Source organism: Lissotriton vulgaris, chromosome 4_1, assembly GCF_964263255.1.
Source record: "Lissotriton vulgaris chromosome 4_1, aLisVul1.2, whole genome shotgun sequence".
Taxonomy (NCBI): Eukaryota; Metazoa; Chordata; class Amphibia; order Caudata; family Salamandridae; genus Lissotriton; species Lissotriton vulgaris.
This window is the reverse complement of record NC_141691.1, coordinates 1,874,641,900-1,874,657,011: the sequence shown is the minus strand read 5'-3', so window position 1 is coordinate 1,874,657,011 and position 15,112 is coordinate 1,874,641,900. Positions and strand designations below refer to the sequence as shown.

General features: G+C 44.2%; 1 protein-coding gene across 1 annotated transcript in view; it reads left to right on the top strand.

Annotated features, from left to right (window-relative positions):
* WASHC5 (WASH complex subunit 5) overlaps positions 1–15,112 on the top strand; it is a 402,037-nt gene that overhangs the window by 268,288 nt on the left and 118,637 nt on the right. The window contains exon 24 of the mRNA XM_086966205.1: positions 4,024–4,127. Coding sequence (XP_086822331.1) covers positions 4,024–4,127 — 104 coding nt within the window. The remainder of the gene's footprint in view (positions 1–4,023; positions 4,128–15,112) is intronic.

Here is a 15,112-nt window from a genome sequence, read left to right as displayed (position 1 = left end):
GATCCAAAACTCATCTCAGTGTCAGAAATCCCCTTACCTAGCTAGCTACAGTGTCTCATGGATCATTATGGAATGATTCATGTCTTAGACAAACCAGAACATGATCTTTAGAATACCTCAGGAATCGTGGAACACATGAACACTCTTTCGTTATATAATCATTTCAAACCAAAACTGAGAGTCAAAGAACACAAGTGCAAGTTTGAAATATTTATTATTCAATGCAAAGTTCTCAAACGCAGTATCTTGTATAATACCAAAATGCAGATTATAAAAATCAGAGTCAGCAGCATAGTCACTAATCCATAGTAAGCAAAAGGTGCTAGCATGTTATAATGCAAAATCTATAGAAATCTATATCACCTATATTTCGCGCACCCTATCTAGCATATTATTTTATATCTAAGAAGGTCTCATTCGGGCTTTAGCAGGGCGGCCCCATACCTCTCAATGTCAGTAGGAGCAGATCACATCAACAGCTACCAGCTCTCTTCATGCGCAGCACCAAGTGTCTACGTTCATTCCGTGTAACTCTATCTTAAACCCGCGTAGAGCCCAAAATGTTGGCATCAACATTATTTGTGTTATGTCTAATGTGGTGCGAGGATCAGGCCTCCCAGCAACCTTGTGTTAGGTTAATCTTAGAGTGTGCAGCTCTCAGTGTGCAGACAGTTATACCAAGCAAAGCTGATAGCATAGAAATAACATATTATTCTCAAATAAACCACCTCACCGCTTCTAGGGTGAAAGCGACAACAACAAGTATGTGTCGTGTGCAAAACTGAAGCCGAAGGAAAAAAGGCTGTTTAAACATGTAATGCACTCATGCTAACTTAACGCAATATATGTAACGAAGTATCCATATGACAGGGTACCTGGTCCTGTGTGTGTACGTGGGGGTGGTTCCTTTCGGGTCTGCATCCCTTTCTGATCTTTCTTATTCTGGTTTCCAGTGTCTCCGGAACGCCCCACCAGCTCCACGCCATCCTTAACCCTACACCCTGGCTCCCGTCCCGGCATCCATCTCATCCCTGCTGGGTGTTGTCGTCCACGAGGGTTAGGTGGGTGCAGGGACGGGTGCTCTTGTCGTCTCTGCGGAATCGCGCCACAAGCAAAGGTGAGTCTTGTGGGGCAAACCTGACAAGAACTTAAAATGTAAACAAAGCAAATGATTGGTTGCCTCGGACAGCCACAGTTTTCTGAACTCTGGTGGACATCAAAAATTGAATCCATCGTAGCCATTTAGAACTGGATATTCGGACCCCAAAACTTCTTTCTTGGCTTTACTTGGGTGGGAACATAATTGCTTGAGGTTTGTATTTTTTTGTTATTTTTTTTTGCTGAAAGGATTATTTTATTTTTTACTGGAAACTCAGAAATTGGGGCTCAAGCCCAAGACCAAGAACCAGAGGCCATTGATACAAAGAGCTAAAAATATCATAGCAAACGTGTCACATTGTATTCTTTTGTCTGGTACCTCCGTCTTATTGACTGGGACTGTTTGGAAATAGTATTCTAAACCCAGTGCATACAAATGCTAGAAACTATTTGGGTTTGTAAGTTAGCACCAGAAAGTATCACTAACTGATTTTTGTCATATATTATAATTGTAAATGTTCTCTTCATTTATCTGTAATATAAACAAAAAACTGTTCTACCTTGAAGACGTCGCACTAACTCGACACTGAGTTTGAGAATTATTTACTGTCTTTCTGATCAACGTTTCTAACAGCTACCTCCACTTGCATTAAGCTTTAACTGCCCAGCTTTGATACCCAAGGAAAGTCTACTGCACAAAGGACATAACTTAATAGAGGTTTAGCCTAATTTGTTTAAAAAAGTGTCTGTAGTACTTATACGTAAAAATGCTTATAACCTATGACCCAAAGAAGTATAGGTCCGCCATTGACCTAGTTTTTTCCCTCCAAGTAACTGGTGTGAACTCTCACTTCTCACCTCCAACTTGATATTTATTGTAACACTCTGTTGACAAAAACCTGCCATGGTTTTGTCCCAGATGTAGGATGAATTCAAATTCACATCCATCCAATTGTGACATTGTGAACACCCTTGCTTTATTAGATCACTCTCCATCTTCAACACTTTGACTACCAAGCATTTATCACAGATCTTTAGTTGATGACAATTCAAGACCTGATATAACATGAGGCATCACAAAATGCGTATGTCTTGCACGATCGGCTTTTTTCATGTGGCTACTAACTGAATCCATGTAAGTCAATGTAAACATTTGTCCTGTACGGCTTGACCTTCCAAACGAATTCCTAACAGACCCTTGCCCAGCCTGTATAAGCATGACCCAAAATATGTAGAACTGTATTCTCTAATAAGACTACTCCCGTCCACTAACTATCACATCCTAACAATAGAGTAATACACATTCTATGTATTCAAATAGACACAAATAAAAATGCAAATCAACACATAACGAAAGCATCTGAATCTATAAAAACCTTTAAATACTAACTTCCATATAGACGGAAAATTGTACGTAACTAAGCAATATATCAACCCTGATAGTGGAGAAGTGTGGCTCAATGGTTAGAGCGGCAGACCCTGATGCAGAGGTCTGGCCCGGGACCAGGGTTCAATTCCCCGCCTCGGCGGGTCTTGGGCTCAAAATTCCATGGACCTGATAATTCTCGCCTCGGTGCCTATTCCAATCATGGAGTCCCACTCTGCACCTCTGGGCAATAGCTTGCTTAATCTCCACAACGGCCCGACAACGCTAAGGATGCCTGGCCTCCACCTTGGGGGTGCCCAGGAGTGGACGCCTCACAGGGAAAGCCAGGATGAGTTCCACAGCGGTATTCGTACAAGCGCCTTGAGACCCTTGCGGGTGAGTAGTGCGCTATACAAGTATCAATTTACAATGTGGGCTAATATATGCTAAACTACAACATTTACAACTAGCACTACAAACTAACTCAGAGTTCTGCAGAGTAGCTTACTAGCTATCTACTATGCACTTCAACTCCTCATCATCAAGGGAAGTAAGCGCTATATAAATAGCATCAGCATACTTTTGAAGTGGCAGCTGGGTGGTGGTATACCTTGCTTTATATATAGTAGTGGCTTGTGCAATATTTGCTCGTTGGTAGTCTTGCACATCGCAAGAATTATTATTATCCAGTGTAGTTGAAAGGTGAAAAATAAGTGAACAGATAATCACTGGTATAGGAATTATGGAGTGAAAAGGTGAGCTTTGATGGCTTTGCTGAATTGGAGCTGAGTTTTTGAGTTTCTGAAGAGGAATACGTTGCTGCCTTTAAAGAAAGCAAGAAGTGCCAGAGATATTGAGCAGGAAGAGTGTACCCCGCAAGGGAGAATGTTTCTTTAAAGGATAATGGGCAAGATGAAACAAGGTAATATGGAATAACTTAATTTTGAGTGATGTGGTCAATTGTTGTCAACCATGGTGGTGTGTGTCTGTACTTTTCAGCATTGAATGTGGTTGTTTCTCTTCCTAGTTGGCAAGAATAAATAAGTGTTGTAGGGATACCAATGACTGCACTGAAGGTGTTTGAGGAGTAGTTATTGTGTGGAAAATTCCTAGTTAAGCTTAGAAGATTCAAAGTTGCTTGTCAAAGAGTGAATTTGGAGTGCAGTCCAATGTCTTAGTTCTTGTGGACTACAAATATATGTCTAACCTAAAGGACTTTTAGTGGACATGATGGAATATCTGCTGGCCATAGGAACTCATTACATTGGTTGCTGTGCTTGTTGAAGAGTTCAATTTCCATTAAATGGAGTTCAACCTTATGTTATAACTGATAGGTGTATTTAAAGGTCTCATGTGGTGTGGGAGGCTAAAATAGTGCCCAGCTTACTAAACCAACATAAAAGTGTGATTTGACATGACAAATGTAATTCTATTGTAAACCAATCTCCTAAGACTGACATCTAACCATTTAAAAATACTTGACTTGTAGTGGAGAAAACTACACTGCTCTTTACATTATCAGATAGTAATACATTTTGTCTCTTTCTTTCTGTTTTAAGGTTGGACAAATGCAAATATTAAGACAGCAAATTGCCAATGAATTAAACTACTCCTGCAAATTTGACTCTAAGCATCTTGCAGCTGCCCTGGAAAATTTTAATGAGTAAGAAATCCTTTTATACCATGAACATTGCTTGCATTTTAAAATGTAATTTTTTTTAACGACTTGTAATCTAATTCAAATGAATACATCCCAGAGCTGAAAGCTATTTGAACACCTACTCTAAAGGACTATCTGTTTTCATTCATAAAATAACACCACAGGCCCATGCTTTGGAGTTTTGACTGGAGATATAGCCTTCTCCTAACATTCAACAGCTTTCATTCATCAGTGTAATACTTATGGTGACAGCATTATAACGGAAAATTCAGGGTGTGAATCTATCAGTTCTATGCAAAGCCAACTCTACATCTCTCTTCTGTCATTGCTCTTGCTTCCACCCACCACACACATAACTGGGTGGGATGGTTAGTAGGGTAAAGAGACAAAGTCAGAGAACATGGACGAGAAACAACACCTTCAGTGTTGACAACATCCAGAAAAATATACTTTCACCTACCCCATAACTCCATTCTGGTCAAAGATCTAGAGCTAACTATAATGCCCAACAAAGAATATACCTCCAGGGGTCACTACCCACAAATAAGAAAACGTGTAAGAATCTCTTGTCTTTTGGGTTGCTTCTACATTGTTTTAGCAAACAAAAAGGCTACTGCCACTTCTAGTCACATGAAGCCATGTGTGACACCATTGTGAATTGCTCTCCGATTTTGGAGATGCCATATAAAGGCCTCCAACCCAAAGTAGATGAGCTCCTTCTTTACTTTTTATAGCTTTAACTTCCTCCGCAGTTGTCACTTTCTGTACTCTTGAAGGATAATAGCTCATCACCATTTAGGGGCATGTCACAATGCTTGTCTGCCTCCTTAAGGTTCTGTCTTTCTCAGATTTCCTAAGACCTTGATAATAGGGAACCTGGCCAGCCTGATTTTCAGATACTTAACACATTAAAGGAAAAATATATCTAAGCTCAGATATATTAAAGGTATTCAACTTTAAGTGTACCTGGCAAAATTCCATGATGAATGAGACAAGTCAGGTATTTGACGAACACCAAACTAAGATGTACCCCTATTTTGCGATCCAAATGTACAGATGTACTTGAAGAGTGAGATAAACGGTGCCTTTCAAAATATAGCTGAAGAGATGTGTGCCTTGTGACCCGTCCTAGGTGAACAAATAATTCAAGCTTACTTGCAGGAAGCAGGAATCACCATAGTGCACATTCAGGAGGCGGTGACACTTGATTGAGGAATTATCGAAATCGAGGTCAGACCTGCAATTAGGAGTTTTGTTAGATATAACATTAAAGGGACATATGGCCATCCTGCAGAATGCTACATAGATTATATAGGCCAGTTAATGTGAGTCTTTTTAGAGGTGTATATAATACGTTGAAGAGAGAGAGCGGCCTATCAACCACACCTATAGAGGCAGTAATTGTGTCCCTCTCTAAGCATGGCAGAAACAAAATGGAGATGGTGAATACTGATTAAAATTGCTGAACAAAATACTGGCAGTTAGACTACTGAGATTAATGCAAAGGTTGATACACCCAGATCAGTGTGAGTTGATCTGAGGGTGCAAAACTAGGTAAGTATTATGAGGCTGCTCCATATAATAGAACATCAGTTGAATACCCACCCAAATGCATGACATGTCAAGAAAGCTTTTGAAACACGTTGCATTGGAAATATTTATAGGCTGTCATATTTTGGTGAAGGACTACATAGTTGGACATCCTTATTGCATACTGACACCGTAACACAAGTGTGCACAGGCCAAATAATATTGGGCATGCACATTGTGTAGAGAGACATGCCTGGAATATCCCCTATTCAGATTACTCTTCATCATAGTGTTGGAACCACATGTGAGTCTGGTGAGACAGTGGAGCTCATTTAGTGGCATTACAGCAGCAGGGGATCTCCATCACATACCTCTCTGTGCAGATGATATGCTGCTATACTTCAGACATGCCCTGAAGATACCATATTGTGGGGCTCACTGTATTGAGGATTGATTGGAGCAAATCCAGTGCATTCCTTCTTTGTCAGCCCACAGATGGATGCAGGCTGCCAGAAGTAGATGCTAAGCTGAAATTGCAACCACCGACAACACGCTATTTAGGGGACCTGCTATATGGTACTAAGACAGACCTATTGGGCGGAAACAGAAACCGGATCATGGCATCATTTAGAAGAGGGTAAATCTTCTAGAAAACACCCCTTTTGGTGGCAAGGACAATAGCCCTCACTAAAATTGTTGTTTCACTGCACCTTTTATGCTATGTCACAACCCTGCTAATCAGAGAACTGCAAGCAGTATTTCCTGAAATCGACACAATATTGTCAGACCTAATCTGGGGAGCACATAGACAGAATTGTACTGCCTAAGCTTCGATTTCTGATGGTTGAGGATGTCATGGCCACACCTGACTTTGAGCTTTATTTAGCAGCCTAGCTGCAATGGCAATTGAGATGAATGAACGAGAGGCAAGAAAGCACTGATGGAATTGCTTGGCATATTACAAGGGCTGAGGAGAGGGACAGAGCGAAGCAGAATGCTACTGATGGCGCCTACATTTTGTTGGCTAGTAGGCTGAAGAGAACACTTACATGCGTACCATATGTCCCTGATCTACTAAAAGCTACTATACTGGTCTGGGGGCAAAGCTTGCCTGGCTTGAAGATGGCCGCTGCTTAAGCGACCTCCGCGAGCCATCTAGACTATCCGGCAGAAATCCGGACTCTTCCGTGCACTAGAAGCCTGTATATTGTGGGTCCTGGGGACGCTCAGAGTGCGCTTTCACCCGCGGCCCGTATTGAGACGATCCAGGGATTCAAAGTGTGACAACGAAGTGGATGACCTCGCGGTCTGCCGGGAAAGCGTGTTGAGGCCTATGAAAGTGGAGCACCTCCACAGCCCGGGGCGAGGAGGAGGTGCACTGGGCCCTATGACAGTTCATAGCATAACGGCGACGCAAGTGTTTGTTTGCCTACCGTTCCTTGAATGAGCCTGGAAAGCCGAGGGAGTGCTCACAGCCGCCCTGCATTGGAGCACACTCTGAGGACTGAGTGCATTACCGCATAGCAAAAACGTGCATCCTGCAGCAGGAATGCAGTGAGGCCTCCTACTGCAGAGTATTGGCCGGCATAAAGGGAAAGCAGACATGCCCCTAAGCCTGACACGACGCGTCGCACAGCAGTGACCTGCGGCGCCTCCCAGTTGAAGAGGTTATGCACAGTGCGCAGCCAAACCCCACTTAGACTGAGATCAGGGGACATGGCGAATCGCAAGGGATGGTCCCCACTAGCAGCTTGGGTGTGAGACTAGCAGAAGGGAAGGCCCGAAGAGTCCTCTGCAACTGCCAGTTGGTAACGAGAGAGGGTGCCCGGGCCATTAGTGACACTGGCGCTGGGGATACCCTAGGCCTATTAAGGGAGAGACCGGCGGGAGAAAGCTCAGTGACATCAGTTGCTAGAGGGCCTGCAGGGCCTCGCAGAGTGGAGTGGTGGCGCCCGTGCCCACATGCCATAATTTGCGTGAGGCTCTATCACTGTGCTCTGAGGGATCTGGTGGGCTACACTACCATGGCCGGACTCTCAGTAATTATGGGTAAGTTTGACATAACCCAGCCTAAGCTGTAGTTCGAACAGCGGAAGTCACGACTTAGAGGTGATGATACCACTCAAGCCGCTGTGGACCAGCGAAATCACACTGAAGAGCCCGAAGCGAACATCTGTCAGATATTGTCTGTAATGCAGAAGAGCATATCCGCCATATATGGAAAAATTGACTCTTAAGCCTACAGGATGGATCGGATATCGGAGCGCATCGATAAGTACATGGAGCACCATGATATGACGGAGCGGAGAGGATCCGAGGTCGAAGACGCTCAAATTGAGACTAATAACATGCAAAAAAGGATGGGAAAACTGCTCACGGCCCTGCAAGACCCACCAGAGGATTTGGAGGCAAGGTCAAGACGGAGCAATATTCACATTACAGGGCTTCCTGAAACGACGACGATGGGAAATATAAAGGTCTTTGTTAAAAGGTTGCTGGTGACTTTGCTGGGCCGGGACACTTTCTCAGACATGTTTGTCGAGCGAGCTCATCGATCCTTGGGACCTAGGCCCCCACCAGGTGCCCCTCCCCGACCTTTAATTGCTAAGCTATTGAATTACAGGGATAGACGCTGCACTGAAACGCGCTAGGGATGTACGGGAACGGCAAATCGAGTGATCTACCCTCTCACCCCGATTTCACCATGAAAGTGACGGAAGCGAAGAGGCAGTTTGCACCCCTGAAACTTCGGCTGCGAGATCTTGGGGTCAACTACGCCACGCTGTACCTGGCCAGACTTAGGGTCATGATGAACAGAACATAAAGAATCTTTATGGATCCTAGGTCACTATAGAAGGCCCTCAAGTATTGCAAAAATAATTGAGGCGAACAAGGGACCGGCACAGGAGCAACCAGAGGCATCAGGAGGTGACTTGGGGGAGTAGACAGAGACAGACCAGGCTGGTGAGCTGGCCTTCTTATATTTACCACAATCAGGTATGTTGTGTATTCTGTTTTGACTGGGATGCTTACAGGGAGAGAGTTGTTGCTAAGCGAAGAGGAACTGTGCTGGCTCCCTAGCGGCGACTATATGCAGCGGCTACTGCTGAAGCTGCAACATTTACTGGGACAAAATTGTTGTGCATAATTGTGATAAACTTAATCTGAGCACGATGTGGGACTTTGGGACTGTTGGTAACATTCAGCCCTGCTCCATAAGCACCCAACATATTGGCTGTCTTGGCAGTGTATAATAGAAGTAGAAGGCTAAGAGTATACTTTTTTTTCTGTTTTTGGAAATGCACTTAAGGGTTTTGCTGGCAACATCCACCCAGAGTGTTGCCAACCACATGGTATTAGACCGTGATAGTTATTCGAATTCTGTAACTGATACTAAAATGCAAAGGGGTTTTGGGAGGGAGGGTTGTTCTCGTTCATGCCTAGTTGGGGTCAGCAATGCATGGGAGGGTATATTGTTGTTCTCTATGATTGTGTGATATGTGCACAGTGTGCAATTGGCGCTTAAGAATCGACGATCCGTCTATGAGAAAAATTGTGGAGCAGGATAGATTTGGTCAGCACAGATATGACAACGGTACAGAGCCAGGATGGAGTTTACCGGCGGCAGAATTTGTCTTCTTACCTGGAATATTCGAGGCCTGAACGACTTTAGAAAGCACCGAAGGGTAGTTGCATGCTTAATGTGACACCAGATCGACATTGCGCTGCTACAAGAGTCCCACCTCTCAGTGAATAGTAGTATGCTTACACATAGATGGCTACGCGGCCACTATCATGCGGCATTGTTCACATCCCATGCCAGGGGAGTTCTCACCTGAGTCAACCCTAAATTGGGTGTTACACTAAAAGCGCTTGAAGCCGACACTGGCGGTAGATATACGATTTCTAGATGTACTGGAAAAGGCATTGATTGGTACATAGTTAACGTGTCCTGATTGCCCAGAGTTTTATCAAGGGTTGGTAGCTCGCATGAAAACAAAGGTTGGTCTACTGATTGTTTGCGGGGGGATCTAAATTGTGTACTAGAGCCCTCATTAGATCGCTCTGGTGGACCGTCGGCTGCAGCCAGAGTTATATGTGATATTACGATTCAGCAGTAACTACTGGATGTCTGGTGGGAGCGCTCCTCATGAGTAGGATTCACTCATTATTCGGCCCACACAATTTGCAAACCAGAATTGGTTATTTGTTTGTCTCAAGGCTATTGTTTCAACAGGTACAAGACTGTAAGGTACTCCCCGATCTCTATCTGACCATTCCCCAATTCTGTTAGATATTGAAGGCTCGAGAAAAAAACCAGCACCATTCACATGACGCGCCCCCCCCCCCCCCATACTCTTTGATGGATAGTGTGTTTCGCTCAGAATGAGCTGTTGCAGTGGAGGGTTTCTTTGATACCAATATTGGATCTGTTCAAAGGTTTCCACAGTCTGGGAAACGTTCAAGGTGTACATCAGGGGGGTGGCCATGTCCAAACACTCCGGGTTCCTGCGCTCGGTTGACAGCGCCTGGTTAAACTGGAAAGGGAGCTGATAGAGTTAGAAAAGTAAGTCCTAGAAGGCGACAACCCTAGGATAGCCGAAAGCAAATTAAGCACTTGCGGAAGTATGATGTGGCTAAGACTTACGGAGAAGGCGAGCGTCCGGGCGCAGTGCTAGTTGCCCTGCTGCAAGATAAAAGGGAGAAGGGAAATGTGACGGAGCTACGAGCTGCAGATGGGGAGCTTCTAACTGACTCTACGGAGATTGTAGGTAGATTTAGCCAATATTATTCAGAGCTATATCGCACAAGAGAGAGCTCGGATGAGACTACAACCTCTGAATATTTAGAGCATATACAGTTGTCCTGGCTAACTGATGAACATAGGGAACATTTAATGAAACCTTTAAATCCCCACAAGTACCTGGTAGCATTAAATTTGAGCCCATCTAGCCCAGGCACAACTGGGCTAGATGGGCTCACTGTAGCATTTTATTAAGAATTCAAGGACTTCCTAATCCCGCATCTGTGCACGCAGTTTCAAGAAATGGGTGCGGAAGGGATGATGCCACCCTCAATGAGAGAAGCACTTATTGCCACTATATTAAAACCTGACAAAGCCCCGAATGAATGCTCGTCTTTTCGGGCCCTATCGCTCCCTAATATCGATACTGAGCTCTATGCGAAGATCTTGGCTAACTGGCTTGCTCCCTTGGTACCACTGTTGGTTGGCCCGGAGCAGTTGGGCTTTGTACCAGAGCGAGATTTGTCGTTTAACCTTACAACGGTCTTTGGCGCTATACAACACATTAATTCTGAAATTAAAGCAACAGCGGTCTTGTTAGATGCAGAAAAGTCTTTCAATTTCGTGGAATGGAACTTTATGCATGCAGTACTGAGACGCATGAAGGTAGGGGGAAATCTTCCTCAGGTTAGTAGGAGTATTGTACAGATCTCATAACGCTAGGATACAAATTGGGAACATCGGTACATCTCCTGTCAGGGTGTCGAGAGGCACTCGACAGGGGTGTCTGCTCTCCCCTTTACTATATGCTTTAGTAGCCGAGCCCCTCGTGTGCGTTTGAGGGAATACCACAATCTAAGGGGGAACCGATTTCTGAACTATAACCTTATCATACCGGCCTATGTGGATGATACTCTGTTGTATGTCAGGGATCCAGGGACTAACCAGACTCTGATTCTAGATGAGGTTGTGCGATATGGTGAGTTTTTTTTTATTATTTACCAAAATACACCAAAGCACACCAAGAGGTTGTCACTATTATCCAAAATTCCCACAATGCGTGGTTCAACTCGTCATAAAAGAATATCCTTTTGTAAAAATCCACAAAGAATCTTGAATCAGGTCCTTTCACTTGTTTTATTTCATTTCCTTATACATGGAAAACAGCAGCAGTCCGACTGGCAGTTGTATCAACTTCTCTTTAAAATACGTGCATCTCCTCTCAGAGATATGCTTGATGATGTTGCTCTATTCTAGACTCGGGACCTTGATACGTCCTCTCTTCGTCTCTCGGTAATCCCAGATCCTCGTAAACGGCGCTGCTACCGTTTACGAGGAGCTGGGATTACCGAGAGAAGTTGATACAACTGCTAGTCAGATTGATATTGCTCCAAACAAATTCCTTTCGGAATGATTATGACTGAGGGTATTTATTTACAATTATGCGATTCAAAATACGGAAATTAGCTCAATTTTGAAATCCTAGCCTTGAGAAAGCCCAGGGGGGCGAAGCGTACATCAGCTGCTGCTGTTTTCCATGTATCAGGAAATTAAATAAAACAAGTAAAAGGACCTGATTCAAGATTCTTTGTGGATTTCTACAAGAGGACGTTCTTTTATGACGAGTTGAACCACACATTGTGGAGATTTTTGATAATAGTTACAACCACTTGGTGTGCTTTGGTGTATTTTGGTTAAATATTGTTCTAGGCTGTTTTCAGTCCTAGTGGAAGCATACCCTCATGGGTGGGTATTGTGACACCATGAGAGCACCCTAAAATATTGTTATTTCAAGGACATGGCTAAAAGCAATTAAATATCACTGTTAATGGATGTGCAAGTCATAGGGCATACCCACAATCTTTGGAAATAGGATATGTTGAAATGGTTGGACTTCAAATACACTGGGCCAAATCGCCAATTTTCCCTTTTTCCCCAGCTATGATACCTGTGAGCTTAGACTACCCCCTAAAGTGGACATCGGATCTGATCCGTTATTTAGGCATATGCATGCACACGGATTCAAACTTGGTGCTCAGTGAAAACTACGGCAGGGCGATCACCAGATCAGAGGAACAAGTCGACAGGTGGATCCGCCTCCCCCTGTCCTTGTTGGGATGCATATCGCTAATGAAGATGATGGTAATACCCAGATTATTGTTTTTATTCCTGAAGATCCCAATTGTGCTCTCTGCGGACATATTTAAGACACTTCGCTCTCTATTGACAAGACTAGTCTGGGCAGGAAAGCAGCCGTAGGTTCGATGGGACGTGCTCACTTTGCCATACTCTATGGACAGACTGGGGGCTCCAGACTTGGAACTATATTACAGAACGGCACATGCTTTCCATTGGCTTCACGAGGACGTGCGTCCTCATATATCAATTGAAAAGGGGGTACGGCGCCTGATTCACTGTCAATGGTGCTGTTCTGGGCCCCTCTCAGACGGACTGGAACTCTAGACTGTTAATTCGGTTGTACACGCATGGCATAATTTGCTGAAACGACAGGGGGGCACTATTCTATACTCCTAGTTGACCCCGGGGGGAGCAGACCCTGTTTAAATATGCTAAAAATGGAGGATACTTCGCAGAATAATAGGGGTCTTTTTATCCAAATGTAACTCCTGAGTATGATGGTGGTAGTACAGCTTCATATTACGACAGGAGCGGGTTGTGGGGTGTGGATCTTGGACTGCCTATCCATATCCATACTAATATAATAAAGAGCGAGCCCAAACCTTTGAGGCGGGTAATCTCAGGAACCACAGCACCAATCACAACACCCCATACAGCGTTGGAAAGGGCAGTTGCAGCAGAAGGACATAGGCTATGCAGATGCCCACCATATACATTTAAAAGGTAAAAGAACCGTGCTAGCAAAGTAGTCTCTTGTGGGCGTGTCTGCGTTGTGCTGTGGGCGTGTGCTGGGGGCGTGACAAATGATGGGGGCATGTGGAACGTTCCACCCTTCATGCTATGTTTCATATCATGTGCTAATCCCACCCTGCTCCCTTTAAATACCTCTGCACCCCATAATCATAACCCACCCTTACTCCTTAAAATACCCCAACACCCTTAAACACTAACCCATCTTAACCCTATAAATATACCCTGTACCCCAAAACCTGAACCTATCCCTAAACCCTAAAAATACCACTGTACCCCAAAACCCAAACCTAGCCCTGAACCCTAAAATACCCCTGTACCCCATAACCCAAACCTAGCCCTGAACCCTAAAAATACCCCTGTAACCCAAAACCCAAACCTAGCCCTGAACCCTAAAAATACCACTGTACCCCAAAACCCAAACCTACCCCTGAACCCTAAAATACCCCTGTACCCCAAAACCCAAACCTAGCCCTGAACGCTTAAAATACCCCTGTTCCCCAAAACCCAAACCTAGCCCTGAACCCTAAAAATACCACTGTACCCCAAAACCCAAACCTACCCCTGAACCCTAAAATACCCCTGTACCCCAAAACCCAAACCTAGCCCTGAACCCTTAAAATACCCCTGTACCCCAAAACCCAAACCTACCCCTGAACCCTAAAAATACCCCTGTTCCCCAAAACCCAAACCTAGCCCTGAACCCTAAAAATAACGCTGTACCCCAAAACCCAAACCTACCCCTGAACCCTAAAATACCCCTGTACCCCACAACCCAAACCTACCCCTGAACCCTAAAAAATACCCCTGTACCCCCAAACCCAGCCCTGAACCCTTAAAATACACCTGTACCCCAAAACTCAAACCTACCCCTGAACCCTATAAATACCCCTATACCCCAAAACCTAGCCCTGAACCCTAAAAATACCCCTGTACCCCATAACCCAAAACTATATCTGAACCCTCAAAATACCCCTATACCCCAAAACCTAGCCCTGAACCCTAAAAATACCCCTGTACCCCATAACCCAAAACTATATCTGAACCCTCAAAATACCCAAACACCCCAAAACATACACCTCAGTACCCCAAAACATATACCCTATACCCATACTTACCTTATCCAAACATTAAAAAAAACATGCTTTTACCATTCATGCATTTACAACGAATTTCGTTGTAAATGTATGCGTGGTAAAAGCATATAAAATGTAATGCCATGCCTTCTAATGGCATTGCGGATTCATGGTACTTTCGTAATGAAAGTATGCGGAGTGATAGTATGCGTAAACAAAGTTGCGGAATAATGGGTGTTTATCCTCCCCCGGTAAGTACATTGGTGGCACAGCAGCCCACATCTCCAGCAACATAGTCATATTTTTTCACCACCCATTTGAAAAATGCACAGGTCTCTCTCATTGATGGCCAGCACCGGCATACACTTTTAGACATACCTCCCACCACAAGTTCTAGAATTGCGAACTTTAGAGCTGGGGAGCTACGTTCGAATCTCTGCATCAGCTCAACATCCTGTGATTCCAGGCAAATCGCTTTGTCTCCCCGTGCCAACCACAAATGAATGCGTTCTTCCGTAATGTAAATTGTGCTCATGCCATGTTGTCGAGTTCGCGCTATATAATATTGGAAGGAAAAATAAAGTAGGGAAACTCAAGTTCACACACTACTGAACGCGCACTCTTCAGTGCATCAGCAGTGCACTGTGAATCGGAGCGTTTCACAGGCCTGTCACAGATAAGAAATGCTATGAAAACGAAATCCTACAAAACAATATACTACTGGCCTGCAGCAATTTATACCCGGACAA